Here is a 12,527-nt window from a genome sequence, read left to right as displayed (position 1 = left end):
GTTACTTTTTAACAAATTTTAGCAAACAGACCAGACCATATGTTGGGAAAGAAACACTGGTAATTTCGCCAACATAACTAAATATTGCATATCTACCACTATAGTCCACATATTTAAATCCAAGAGTCACTACTCATAAACAATTTAATGATTACCACGTGATCACACTGTACTGCATGCAGTAATTAGTTCTATTGTTGCATGGTGTGACTTTAGCATCAGTTTGAACACATGCTGGCTGATGTTCCCACGTGTGCTATGCCACGCCCCAGCTGCACGCATTTGCTTATTGCTGAGACTGGTGAATGCATGCATTTACTAGACCTAGTCAGTATAAATTTAAAATTACATTAGTAATACATACAGAAAACTTTTCTGTGAAATTAAACTTTTCATACATACTTAATTACACAAATGTTGTCTACATAAGGAAAAACAGGTAAAGTAACTAATTTGACAATTTTTTAACATACTTTAGACCTACTTTATCATATAACGAACTTTCAGCTTTAACGGACACCCCCTCATCCCAAATTAGTCCGTTATATCAAGGTTTTACTGTAACTCTTTGCTGTAAGGCTTAATGAGTATAGGGACAACTGGTCACCAAACAACTTAGAGGCAAAGCCTGAACTCAAACCTAACTTTACTAACTTAACCCAGGCCAGTGCTCTTCCAATTCTATCATGTTTCTATGGTTTAAAAAACTAGGGTAGATGACTAGTACCTGACCTAAGGACATAACTGCAGAAAAAAACAAAAAAGTTATAAGGAAGACAAAAAACAAACAAAAACCACTAAAAGATTCACCTACAGATTCAATCAATTTGTAGAATAGTTCAGTGATTAGAAAAAAATGTTCTATTCTGTTTATATTAGTATTTTGAAGTTATGGGGGTTCTACTATTAAATGCAGAGATAAGTTAAAACAAAGACACTGTCCATATGGAAATACATTTGGAAATAATCTCTCTGAGAAATAGATTAAGTCAGCTTGAAGGTGATACTCTCTTCCCAACAATAACCTCTGCTATCACAAAATTTCAACTGCAAAAGCATGTTTCATCCTTCATGCCATGGAACATGCGGTTAACAGCGCTGACACTGGAGATAGATCTCCTGGGTTCAAATTCTGACTATAATTTCCTCTAATTCTCATACCTGCTCCTCTGGGCTGTACCCTTGATAGTAGGTTAGGTTCTAGAGCTAGCTGAGACTCCAACATGTCCTGTACAATATAAAGGGTGAAAATATATATTATCAACTACTTTGGGAGATTCCCAAAACCACCCTCAGGTTCAGTAATTTGCTAAGAGGACTCACAAAATTCAATATACAGTTGTACTCATGGCTATAATTTATTAGAGCAGGATACCAAGGATAATCAGCAAAGGGAAATGATGCATGGACTGAAATCCAAGACCAAACAGGCACAAACATCCAGGTGTATACCCTTCAAGCGGAGTTGCACGGAACTCACTTAATTCTCCCAGCAAAGAATTCTGACAAGTATGACATGTTAACAACCAATTAAGCTCATTAGAAACTTCGTGCCTATGGCTTTTATTGCCTGGAGAGGGGGAGGGGGTCTGATCATACAGACACCCTTGCCTAGCACATATGCAAATTTCAGAGTCCCAGAAGGAAAGCAGGTGTTCAGCATAAACCACACTTTGTACTTCGTATAAATAGTTTAGGTAACTGACTTAATACTTAGGGTGGTGAGACCTTCCCCAAATTCAAGTTCCCTGATGGCAGCCAAGAGCCAACCTTGCAAATCAGGCCTGCTTCCAACTGACTAGTAGATCAACAGACCAATAAAACTAGTAGATCCTTTAGAGCATAGCCCTTATCTACCTGTTCCCAGCTCCTAGAAAAGTGCCTGAAATATAGTAGCCATTCAAAACAAAATTTCTTTTAATGAAAAAAATGTCTGGCTCTATCATTTCCTAGCTGTATAACCTTGGGAAAGCTACTTAAGCTCTGTGTGCCTCAGTTTACTTGTTTGTAAGATGGGATAATAGTACCTATCTCAAAAAATTGTTTTGAGGATTAAATTAATATATGCGAAGTGTTTACAACAGTGCCTAGAAAGAAGAAAGCACTATAAAACTTATATGTATATATGTGATATTAGTTGATTTTTTTTAACTTCCAACCTTAAGGTTCTATCATCTCCAGGTCACACTAAGCTCTCCCATTGCTAAATTTAATGAATCTACAGCCTACATATAGATTATATTTTAAGTGATCATTGTTTCATGTCCACTGAGATCCCTAACTAGTTTTTTTGCCAAAATTTTTTAGCACACACAACAGTACCTGACATGGTACCTAATCTTTGCAGAAAATATTGATTTGCCAAAAAAATTACATCTGTTAAATCAATTCTTCACAGTGGTCAGAATGTAAGGCAGTTAGTCAACACTTTTGATAATTACCAATTAAACAGGTTCTTTGATCTTCTATTGAGAAATGGAAGGAAAAATCAGTTGATTTCATGCAGTGAAAAGACTAGTAGTAGCAGCAGCAGCAGGAAAACACTTGAGTTTATAAGGTGTATGATTACAATGTCACATTTGACTTTCCCTTAAAGACAGGTTCAAATCCTCATAGGTCAATAAGGGTTATATACAGGGTGTCCCAAAAACATGTATACACACTTCAACAGCTGACAACTCACTTAATTTTCACTCCTTTTCAGGTTTAACTGATTGGAAATAATGGGTGAAGCCAGACTAAGCCTTGAACAAAGAAAATTTACTCACTAGACTTTTTTATGGGAACTCACAAAAGATAAACCTTATAGTACAAAACCAGCAATAGTCGACAAATTGAGGGCACACAAATACTGAACAAAATGATTCTTGATGTTTGCGATTCCATTGCTTCTAGTTATCAGCAGTGCCTGGACCAAAACGACCAACAGTTTGAAAACAGGCATTGACAAGAAAAATTCTTCACTTCTGTAGATTCTTTTAAATTTTGAAAATGAACTGTATGGTAATAAACACTGACTTTATAATCATGCAAAGTGTGTATACATTTTTTTAGGGTACTCTATATATGTTTTACAGCAAGGATTATGGAGATACATTTCTACAATTAATGAAATCAAGTAATAAAAGAATATTTTAATCTTTAAAAAAAGAAAAAGAAGAACTGGAAGAGAGAAAAAAGGAGGTCCACATGCAGGCCAAGTTTTAAACTGATAAATCAGATAGAGACCAGTGGTTCCTATCCCAGCTCTGACACCAGGACTCTGAGCATAATCATGCATAATCATCAGGAAAAACCTCGAGGTAGGAGGATTACCAGAACAAAGGACTAATCAGGCTGAAGTTTAGCATTGTGAGAGAACTTTTAGATTGGCAGGTCTCTTTAGATGAATTACAGTCACAGATCTTAGATTACATCAATTTGTCCTATAAGCATCAACATCGTCATAAACACCAGTTCCTCAAGGTGAACTTTTTAGTATGAATTTATTTAAAGTAAGTTTACATAAGAACTCTTAAATATCAAACACTTAAAAAATGATCTCCATCCTCACTGCCTGTAGCAGACTCAGGGATTGGGTCTTACAAGTTCCATTTAACCTTTCTACTATCTGAAGAGGTTAGAAAGCTAAAAGACTGCCTTGAAGGCAAGGTGTTGAACGTAAGTCTGCAAATTTTTGCACATGGAAGGCACAAGTGTAGCAAAGACCATCTTCCTACAGTAAGGCAACTGACAAAAATGTCTAGTAAACACTGAACGACTGCAGTAACCAGTAATGGTTCTCCAATCAGCTTACCAGTCTCATGGGTAAGAAGCAGCCACAGCAGCGGAGGTGTTGGTAGCAATGGCAATATTATGTAGCCTTGAAAGTAGTCCAGCGGTGGTTCCCTGACTTTTGTTCCTGCAGCCCTTCCATGATGTTATAAGCATCCTATTCCTTAGAATAGCTACAGTGGTTCTGTTTCCTGCCCCATACCCCGACTTATGATACACTGACACTGAGTTCAAGACATCCTATACTCTTGTTTCAGCTGTTATAACTAAGTGACTTGCCTGAAATCTCTCACCATTCTAGTTCTTCCTCTGACCTGCCACCCCCAAATCTGACCATGCTTAAAGAAAACTTACTAAAAAAAGGCCACATGAAAACTTCTTATGTTCTTTTATATACCTGCACCTTACAGACTATGTCCTTTAATCCTTCTCCATCTGAAATCCCACTTCACCTTCAGAATCTAGCTCAAACAAGGCTCCTTCTGTGAATCTTTCCCAAGAAAGTCATTCCACATGCCCATATGTACACTCTCTTCCATATACCTTGCTGCATACCCTTGGCTCTGTGCTCATTTACATTCATTCATTCAAAAGATACTTGCTGAGTTACATTTACCTACCACATTGTGTGGAGGGATTAGGGATATAAACCAAAACAAGACAGACAAGGTTTCTTCTCTCTTACAGATATAATCCAAAAGGGATATAGCTTATCCAATAAATATTCAAAAAATGTTTAATTACAATTGTGGTAAGTGTAATAAAACATTCAGGGTGTGTTTACATGTATAAACGTCAAGTCTAACCTAATCTGGAAGGAACAGGGAAAATCATTTCCCCTGAAAACACATTTAAACAGAAACTAGAAGACAGGTAAAACTAATCAGGCAAAAAAATTTTAGTTTCCTAGGCAGAAGGAAACTGCATGTACAAAGGCCTTGAGGTAGCATTCTAAAAATGTGAAAACAACTTACAGACAAGTCAGAATGCAAGGGAGACAGCAGCCCAAAATGAGTGGAAAGGGAGGTACTTCTTACAACCACTACTATAAGTAACACTTAGAACACTCTTTTAGAATTATTCATTTGCAAAAATGCTGCCTTCACTAAACAAACTGCTTTAGGTCTTACAAACTTTTTTAGCTCCATAAGCATACACAGTGCTTAACAGCATCCCCTCAAGTCAAGATCTGCTGAATGAAGAAATGAGTGTTCGATCTGAGCAAGGAGCTTAGCATCTCAATACAAGATCCACTGGAACAGAAATTATCTCTAGGACTGAAAAATCTTGATTCTGACTACCTCAAAACTTTTTGGCAAAAGACACATTTTCATGCCAACATATACATGTCCAGAATCAAAGCTAGTATTACTGTGCATAAAACTCTAAATACTAAAAACTAAACTTTAAGTTGGCAAGGGCCTCTAAATCCTAACTGCTCCATAAAGTGCCACCAATTAATAACCAACAGAATCATGAATGAGGCCAGGGAGAAAAAAATGCAGCTCCATCTGCCTGTTCTTATTCTCCAGTTGCTCAACAGATCTGGTAAGAGCAGTATCAACAACAGGAAACTGGCACCTATGCCATCCTTTTCTTCTTCCTTACTTCCTAAATACTGTCAATTCAGGAAACACACCGATGACTCAGTACGAAAATGTCAAATCCAATTGACATACCTCTACCAACCATTATAACTCAACAGAATAAGGCAATCTCTACCCTAGACTTTAATTTTTGGCACATGTTCTCAAAGAGCAGTGGGAGAAGCATTCTTTGAAAGAAAGAAAAGTGAGTTAACTAAGAAATTGCTCCAAAATACATGAAAAGCTTGATGTAGAGTTTACTAGATAGTGAAGAAAACACCAATATACATATATACAGTAAGTAATCTCTTTATAATAACTGAACTGTAGAATAAGACACTTAGCTTGTCTTTTAAAAGTACATTTAATCTGAATTTCACAACCTACATTTATTGTGTCACCTGGCAAATATAATAGTAAATCCAAAATCATGTAACAAGCCAAGAATTCTACCAAAAGAGCTCATAAATGGGTTCAACCGATGACTCAAAAACTTTACAAAATATATTTAATTAACTACATCAGTTGTCCAATCATCTCAAATTTTTCACTTATTACAAGCATAAAATCAAGTCTCATTAAACCAATAAGTGTCCTTAACTGTCTTTTTTTTCCCCCCAGAAAGATCAAGATAAAACGGTGAAATACTTTAGAAGATCATTTTAACATTATTCTAGATTTAGCAGCACAAAGAAAAAAATAATAATGATCTTTCTAAATCATGACTATGGAGTTCATGCTCTTCATGTTGCATCTTTGAACTCTTGATACTACTATTCTCATCCACTTCCTCCACTTCTCAAAAACAAACCCACAAACAAAAGACCAAACAAAACCAAAATTAAAAAGACATTTATTCGATATATTGCTATTACCCTAAGTGTCAATACAAATAGTGAGCAAAACGGATGCTTCCTATTCCTCAGGTCAAAAATAAAACCTTCGTCCCAATTTGCAAAGTACACGTTTCTCCTCCCTGACCTTAAAAAAAAGGTAAATGAAAATGTTAACATGGTAAATGATGGCTTTTAAAAAACCTATAAACTATTTTAGAAAGCGCTAATGAAAATCTGATTTTATACAGTACTTTTTTGGGGAAAGAAATCTGAACAAAAATTATTTTTCCATTATTTCTATACTTAAATTACTGAAATTTATTATTTTTAATGATTTCATATTTACTAGCATCTCTACTTAACCACGTTACTTATTACTCAAAATGCATACCATATACCCTCAGCTCCTTTCTTTTTCTGGCCTTCTTAAGGCCCAGTTTCAGTGTTTTACTAGTATAGTGATGAGTGAGCAATTGAGCCTTAATACAGAACAGTATTCCCCAAAAACACTACACACATAATATCGGGTAAACAAATATTACTACAATAATCAGGCATTTTTAACACATCACCTGAAAGGTCACACAGAATAAATAGAAGTTTGGCTCAATCAAGTTACTATATAGAAAAGTGCTCATAAAATGGTCTAGTTACAGAAATCCAGTACCTGTTATGGTAGTAACTTGCTGATGCTGTGTGGCTTAGTCAAATCAAACATCAGCCTACTGACATGAGACTCATTTATACAGTATTGTGGAAAAGCAGTAAAGCTTCAGGAAAAGTCTAGGTCAAATAATGCAGAAATCCTAAATGATTATTTGGAACACATTCCCAAAGACTGACTGACTCCTGTTTTGGAGAACTACCTATTTCTCACCGAATAAACAAATAAACCAATTTACAAGCAAGCAAGATCTCTTCCTAACCACGTGAGAAATTTGTTTTAAAAATCTGAAACACTTTTTCCATGAATTTTAAGACATTAAATATAAATCAGATCTTGGAATCCAAAACATATAGGCTAAAAATAGTGTATCTATTCCAAAGGCTGAGGCTGAAAGCCCTCCAACTGAACAAACCTAAAATTAGATTTTTTTTCATCTCTCGGTCTTTAAAATGCACCTTCAACGTTTATGGGGCACACAAACCTGTGTCCATATATTCACCCAAACTACCTGGTGAGAGGCAATCTAATTATTAAAATCTTCAGGAACATAAGCCTACTGTCCAAGAAACTCGTGTAATGAAATTCCTATTCAATCTGGCTAACATCCAGACTAAAACAATACTACTACTACTAATAATAAAGACCCCTCCCTAATGGTTTTCTTCAGTAAAACTACATCCCACCGAAAAGGACCACCACACTCTCCTCCTCCTCAGGAAGCAGAAGCAAAAGCCCTGAGAAGCTCTCAGGTGGGCAGGCAGGTAGGGTCCACCTGGGCTACGGAACATCGGGGCCCGGGCAGCAAGAATGAAGTTATGGGGGGAGGGTCAAGGCGCGGAGACTTAAGGGTGGCCCCACCCACGGACGTACCTGAGACCTACCCAGGGAGGACAACCCTTTAACCCCAAGCACAGCCCAGGCCGGCGCCCGGTTCCGCGCTCCCAGACCCACCCCAGCCCAGGCCCTGTGCAGGGTCCGAGCTTCACGACGCTGGCACCGGCTCAACCCCGAGGCCGGGTAGAAGAAAAGGCTGGGACCAAGGACGGCACCGTGGGCCTGACCTCGCCGCCGCCACGGGCAGAGATGAGGGTCCCCTCGAGCCCCGCGCCCGCCCTCCCGTCAGGGCCACGGCCGACCGGGCGCAGCCGCGGCGTCCGCTCGGGCCCCGGGCGCCGCGGCGACGGGAAGGTCACCGGCTGCAGGAGGCCCGGACCAGGGAAGGCGACGTCCAGCGCTACCTTTGGCCTCGCAGTCGGCGCAGTACTTGTTGTCCTCCTCCCTCAGAAGCTTGGACAGGATGAGCTGGTGCTGCTCGTTCAGCTTCTGAGCCTTCTCCCGGCAGGAGCGCGTCGCCATCTCGGCAGCAGGGCGGGGAGCCCGGGACAGCTACGGCGGCAGCGGACGCGGGCAGGAGCCGGGCTGGAGAAACGCACCTGGCGCCGCCGGGACCGCGGGCGGACTCAGCCCCAGGAAGCGAGCGCGGCGGCAGCTGGAACCCGAGGAGTTGCGGCAGCGGCGGCGGCGGTGGTAGCGCCGACGTGTCCCGCCTCCTCGCCCGGCCGGCCCCTCACGCACCGCCGGAGCCCGCGAGGGATGGAGGGGGAGGGGGAGGAGGTTCAGGGACTAGGCCGAGGCTTCCGGGTGGCGCCGCAGGAAGATACCCAGGCGCCGGGCGCGCTGCGCATGCGCCGAACTTCCCGGAAAGCCAGCCGCTTCCCACGCACAGCCCTTAGCCCAAGGTGATCCTCCGAAGTATCTCGCGCCGTCCGCCGTGGGCTTCCCCACTTTTGAGATGTGACTGTCGTTGAGGGCCACGGGTAAAGCCCGGTAAGGGAAGGTATTTTACAAAGAGGCGGTTTTCAGTTGCTTTCTTGGCTTTGCTCCTTCTAGCACAGCATTGGAAATGCAGAAATAAAAGTGACTGGGGAGATCTATTCACTCGACCCTTATTCACCTGTAGGCACGACTCTGGAAGCTAGAGGTACGCGTAGAATAAAGTAGACAAAACAGTCTCTTCCATTTTAGGGGAAAGAAATTGTCTTGTAGTGACATGCATTGAGGGCTAACATTTATTAATTATTCTGTGCCATGAAGGATTAGCTCACTTAACCCCTATCACAACCCTGTAATATTGTTATCCTCCTTGCACAGGTAGGAAAATGAGACCTGGAGTTTAGTAACTTGCCCTGGTTACAGAGCTACTCATTGGAGGAGTTGAGATTCAAATTCAAAGTAGCCTGACTGCAGAGTGTAAAACATCTGGCAATAAGGCCTTCCATATGGAGTGGAAGGTGTGCTGGAGGAGCCACATGCTGGGCAGTGTCACTTTAACAAGAAGCTGTATAAACAGTGATCTTTAATTCATGAAAAAGAAAACTAGGGAGACACTTTTAATTAGTTTCCACTTCAGGCTCGTGGGATTTGAACCCTGAGTGAGGCAATTTGAATGTTTTAGCATGTTCTGTCTTACAAGCAATTTTAATATGGGATTTATGTAATTAGAATACACATGGCCCTTGCCTGTGATGGGGTTTATGCTAACAAATGCAATGAGCAGGAGTATGTGTCTCATATTTATAGTGCCAATTCCTAGTCTAGGCCCTTTATAAAGGTGACCCTCCTGCTCACCTAGCCCCATTTTTGGCACAGGGTCTCAAAATGTTTGTGGAATTAAATTGAATTGTAATGGCAGTGAATATGCTGAGTAATTAAATAAGTTACAGCTTAAACTTTGTAGTTCTGACAATAATAACTAGGTGGATATCAGGGAGAGTTCCAATAAACAGAAAAAAACATCATGTGGGAGGTAGAACTTTTAAGCCACATCTTGAAGACTGTCTTGATTTAGATGAAAACCTAGGGCCCGACCGGGCATAGCTCAGCGGTTGAGCGTCAACCTAGGATCCAGGCGATCAGGTTCGATTCCCGGTTAGGGCACATGCCCGGGTTGTGGGTTAGGCAGCCGATCAATGACTCTCTCCTCATTGATGCTTCTATCTCTCTCTCTCCCTCTCCTTTCCTCTCTCTGAAATCAATAAAGATATATTTTTTAAAAAAATAGATGAAAACCTAGGGAGGGAACTATTGAGCAGGAGCGGCATGCGCAAAGCACAAAGACTTCAAGTCACTTGGAAAACAGACTTGAAGAACAGGGGTACTACTTAGGACAAGTGAAAGACAAAGCTATAATAAGTCAAGTACACAGGATTAAAGTAGGCTGGGGGAACCAGACAAAGCAATCTGGCTTTGATGCAGTTAACAACAGAAAACCTATAGATCCTTCAAACAGAATAATAGCATGAAAAAGATAAGGATGTTTTGGAAAAGGTAGTCCAGCAGTACCCAGTTAGCAGACATCACTTTGAGTCTTCTCCCCCACCCCCAAATTCTGCTTAGCACTGCAAGAATTCAGGAAAAGAAAACAGGCTTTCCAGGAAGAAATGATCTACATGATGGACTGAAGGATCACAACAATGTCTAATAGAAATATAAGACACACCACATACATACTTTAAGTTTTTCTAGTAGCCCACATTTAAAAATAAAAAAAAAGAAACAGGTGAAACTATTAACTTTAATAGAACATTTTATTTAATCCAGTGTATTCAAAATGTCATTTCAACATGTGAGCAATATAGAAAATTATTAGTAAAATATTTTACATTGCTTTCATATTGTCTTCAAAAACCAGTGTGCATTCTACACTCAAAGCTCATTTTAACTTGGACTATCTGCATTTGGAGTGCTCAATAGCCACATGTGACTGTTGGCTATATTATTGAACAGTGCTGCCCTAGATTGTCAACCTAGAGGCTATTAAAAATCTAACTTTGAATGGATTGTTTATTAAGGATGTAACAGGAAGAGCAGAAAAGAAGACTGACACCAAAACCATCTTGGGAGAAAAATAAGAATGCATCCATTCACCAATATTTATTAAACAATTTCTATTTAGTTATCTGATAATCAGAAGCTTACATGTCTTACAGTCTAGTAGAGATACAAACAAGTAAATAGAAAAATTAACAGCCACACTGTATAGTCTGTAGCAGATATAAATTGTCCTGGGGGGTCAAATATATGGTGACGGAAGGAGATTAGACTGGGTGGTGAACACACAGTGCAATAGACAAATGATGTATTATAAAATTGTATACTTAAAACTTATATAATGTTATTAATCAATGTTGCCCCAATAAGTTTAATTTAAAAATAAAGTGCCTTGCGAGTAAAAGGAACCAGAACATCAGTAAAGGCATTAGAACACCAGAACAGCTGGAAAAATCAGGGAAGGCTTCACCTTAAACTTGATTTTAATAGGTATAGGAATTTTTCAAGTGAATAGGGGTGAAGAGAAGGAAAAGCAATAGCTTGAAAAAAAAATTGTATGGGCTTCTGGAAGTGCACGGTCATGTGCTGGAAGCAGGGATAATATGAGGCAACAGGAACCTGGAATGTGCATGGAGAACAGGTAGGGAAACGAAGGAGAGAGGTAGATTGGGGCAAGGAGGTGAAAAGCTTTGTATCCAAACTACATAGTTTGAATTGACTCCATGGGCGTAGAGAACCAGCAGAAGCTTTTACACTGAGGAAAGACCTGATTAGTTTCACTTTCTAAAACCATGGTGGCAGGCTGGAGAACATGGTTGGGGGAAAATGTTATCAGGGGAACAGATTACAGACAGTGCTATTGTAACACAGCCCAAAGAAGATATGCTGGAGGCCTATTTTAAGCCAGTAGCATGCAGTTTGGAAGAGAAAATCAAATGATATTTTAAAATTAGAGGCAGCAAGATTTGGCAGCTGACTATATGTGGAGGTTGAGAGAAAGGAAGTGAGAATAACAGCAAGGTTTCTAAATTGGGAGACAGGTAAATGGTGATGCCAGTAATCCAGGTCAAGAATAGAAGGGACAGTACAGATTTGGGGTCAGAGGAGAAAAGGGGTTTGCTGGAGGACATGTTAAGTTTAAGGTGTCCATAAGACATCCATTCAGCTCCATACGTCTAATAGGACATTGCCTATCTATTTCTAAGGAGAAAGTGCTGGTGAAAGTCATTTGGGAATCATCTACATTTAAATGGCCATAGAAGCCATAGGGTGGATATTTCTCCAGAGAAAGCATACAGGCTAAAAAAAGAGTCCCAAGTACAAAACCCTAGGAATTGCCAGTTAAATGAGGACTGGACAAAGAAAGGTGAACCATTGAAAAGAGAGGTGAAATATGGACAGGAAGAGAACCAGAGGCCATGGAGGAGAGGGTTCTGAGAGGTAAGGGTGAACACTAATGCCAACTGCTCCAGAAAATTCAATTTTTCAATTTTAGTCAACACATAACAGCGTGTAGTTATGGGTTCAGTTTTTCCTTCGCAGCTGGCCTTTAGCCCAGAAACAAGAGAAATGAAATCATCTGGTGAGGCTTCCCAGGAACTGCTCAGTAAAATGTTGAGGGAGGGATTGGGATGGTTAGGAGGGGAAGGGGGGGGGGGGGGGAAGGAAGGAACAAAGAAGAGCAATAGATATGGACAACTGTGAGAATGGGGCTAATAGGTATAAGAACTGCTGCTTTTTAATCTATGGGTTAATAATCCTCACACCAAATCCTTAAGGTAAATATTATACTCATTATTTGTATCAGGAAGCATCAGCCAGAATGGGCTAACT

At 40.1% G+C, this 12,527-nt stretch overlaps 1 protein-coding gene across 2 annotated transcripts in view; it reads right to left on the bottom strand.

The window, feature by feature from the left end:
- Positions 1–8,328, bottom strand: part of SMAP1 (small ArfGAP 1) — a 106,687-nt gene extending 98,359 nt beyond the window's left edge. The window contains exon 1 of one of the 2 annotated variants that reach the window (XM_087817469.1): positions 8,102–8,328. In XM_087817469.1, the coding sequence (XP_087673595.1) occupies positions 8,102–8,219 (118 nt within the window). In that variant the 5' untranslated portion in view covers positions 8,220–8,328. The remainder of the gene's footprint in view (positions 1–8,101) is intronic. The other variant, XM_087817470.1, reaches the window with a different exon arrangement.
- Positions 8,329–12,527: the final 4,199 nt, after the last annotated feature.

Source organism: Miniopterus natalensis, chromosome 5 (assembly GCF_054644295.1).
Source record: "Miniopterus natalensis isolate mMinNat1 chromosome 5, mMinNat1.hap1, whole genome shotgun sequence".
NCBI classification, from domain to species: Eukaryota; Metazoa; Chordata; class Mammalia; order Chiroptera; family Miniopteridae; genus Miniopterus; species Miniopterus natalensis.
Note: the sequence above shows the minus strand (reverse complement) of the source record. Positions and strands in the feature narration are given on the sequence as shown.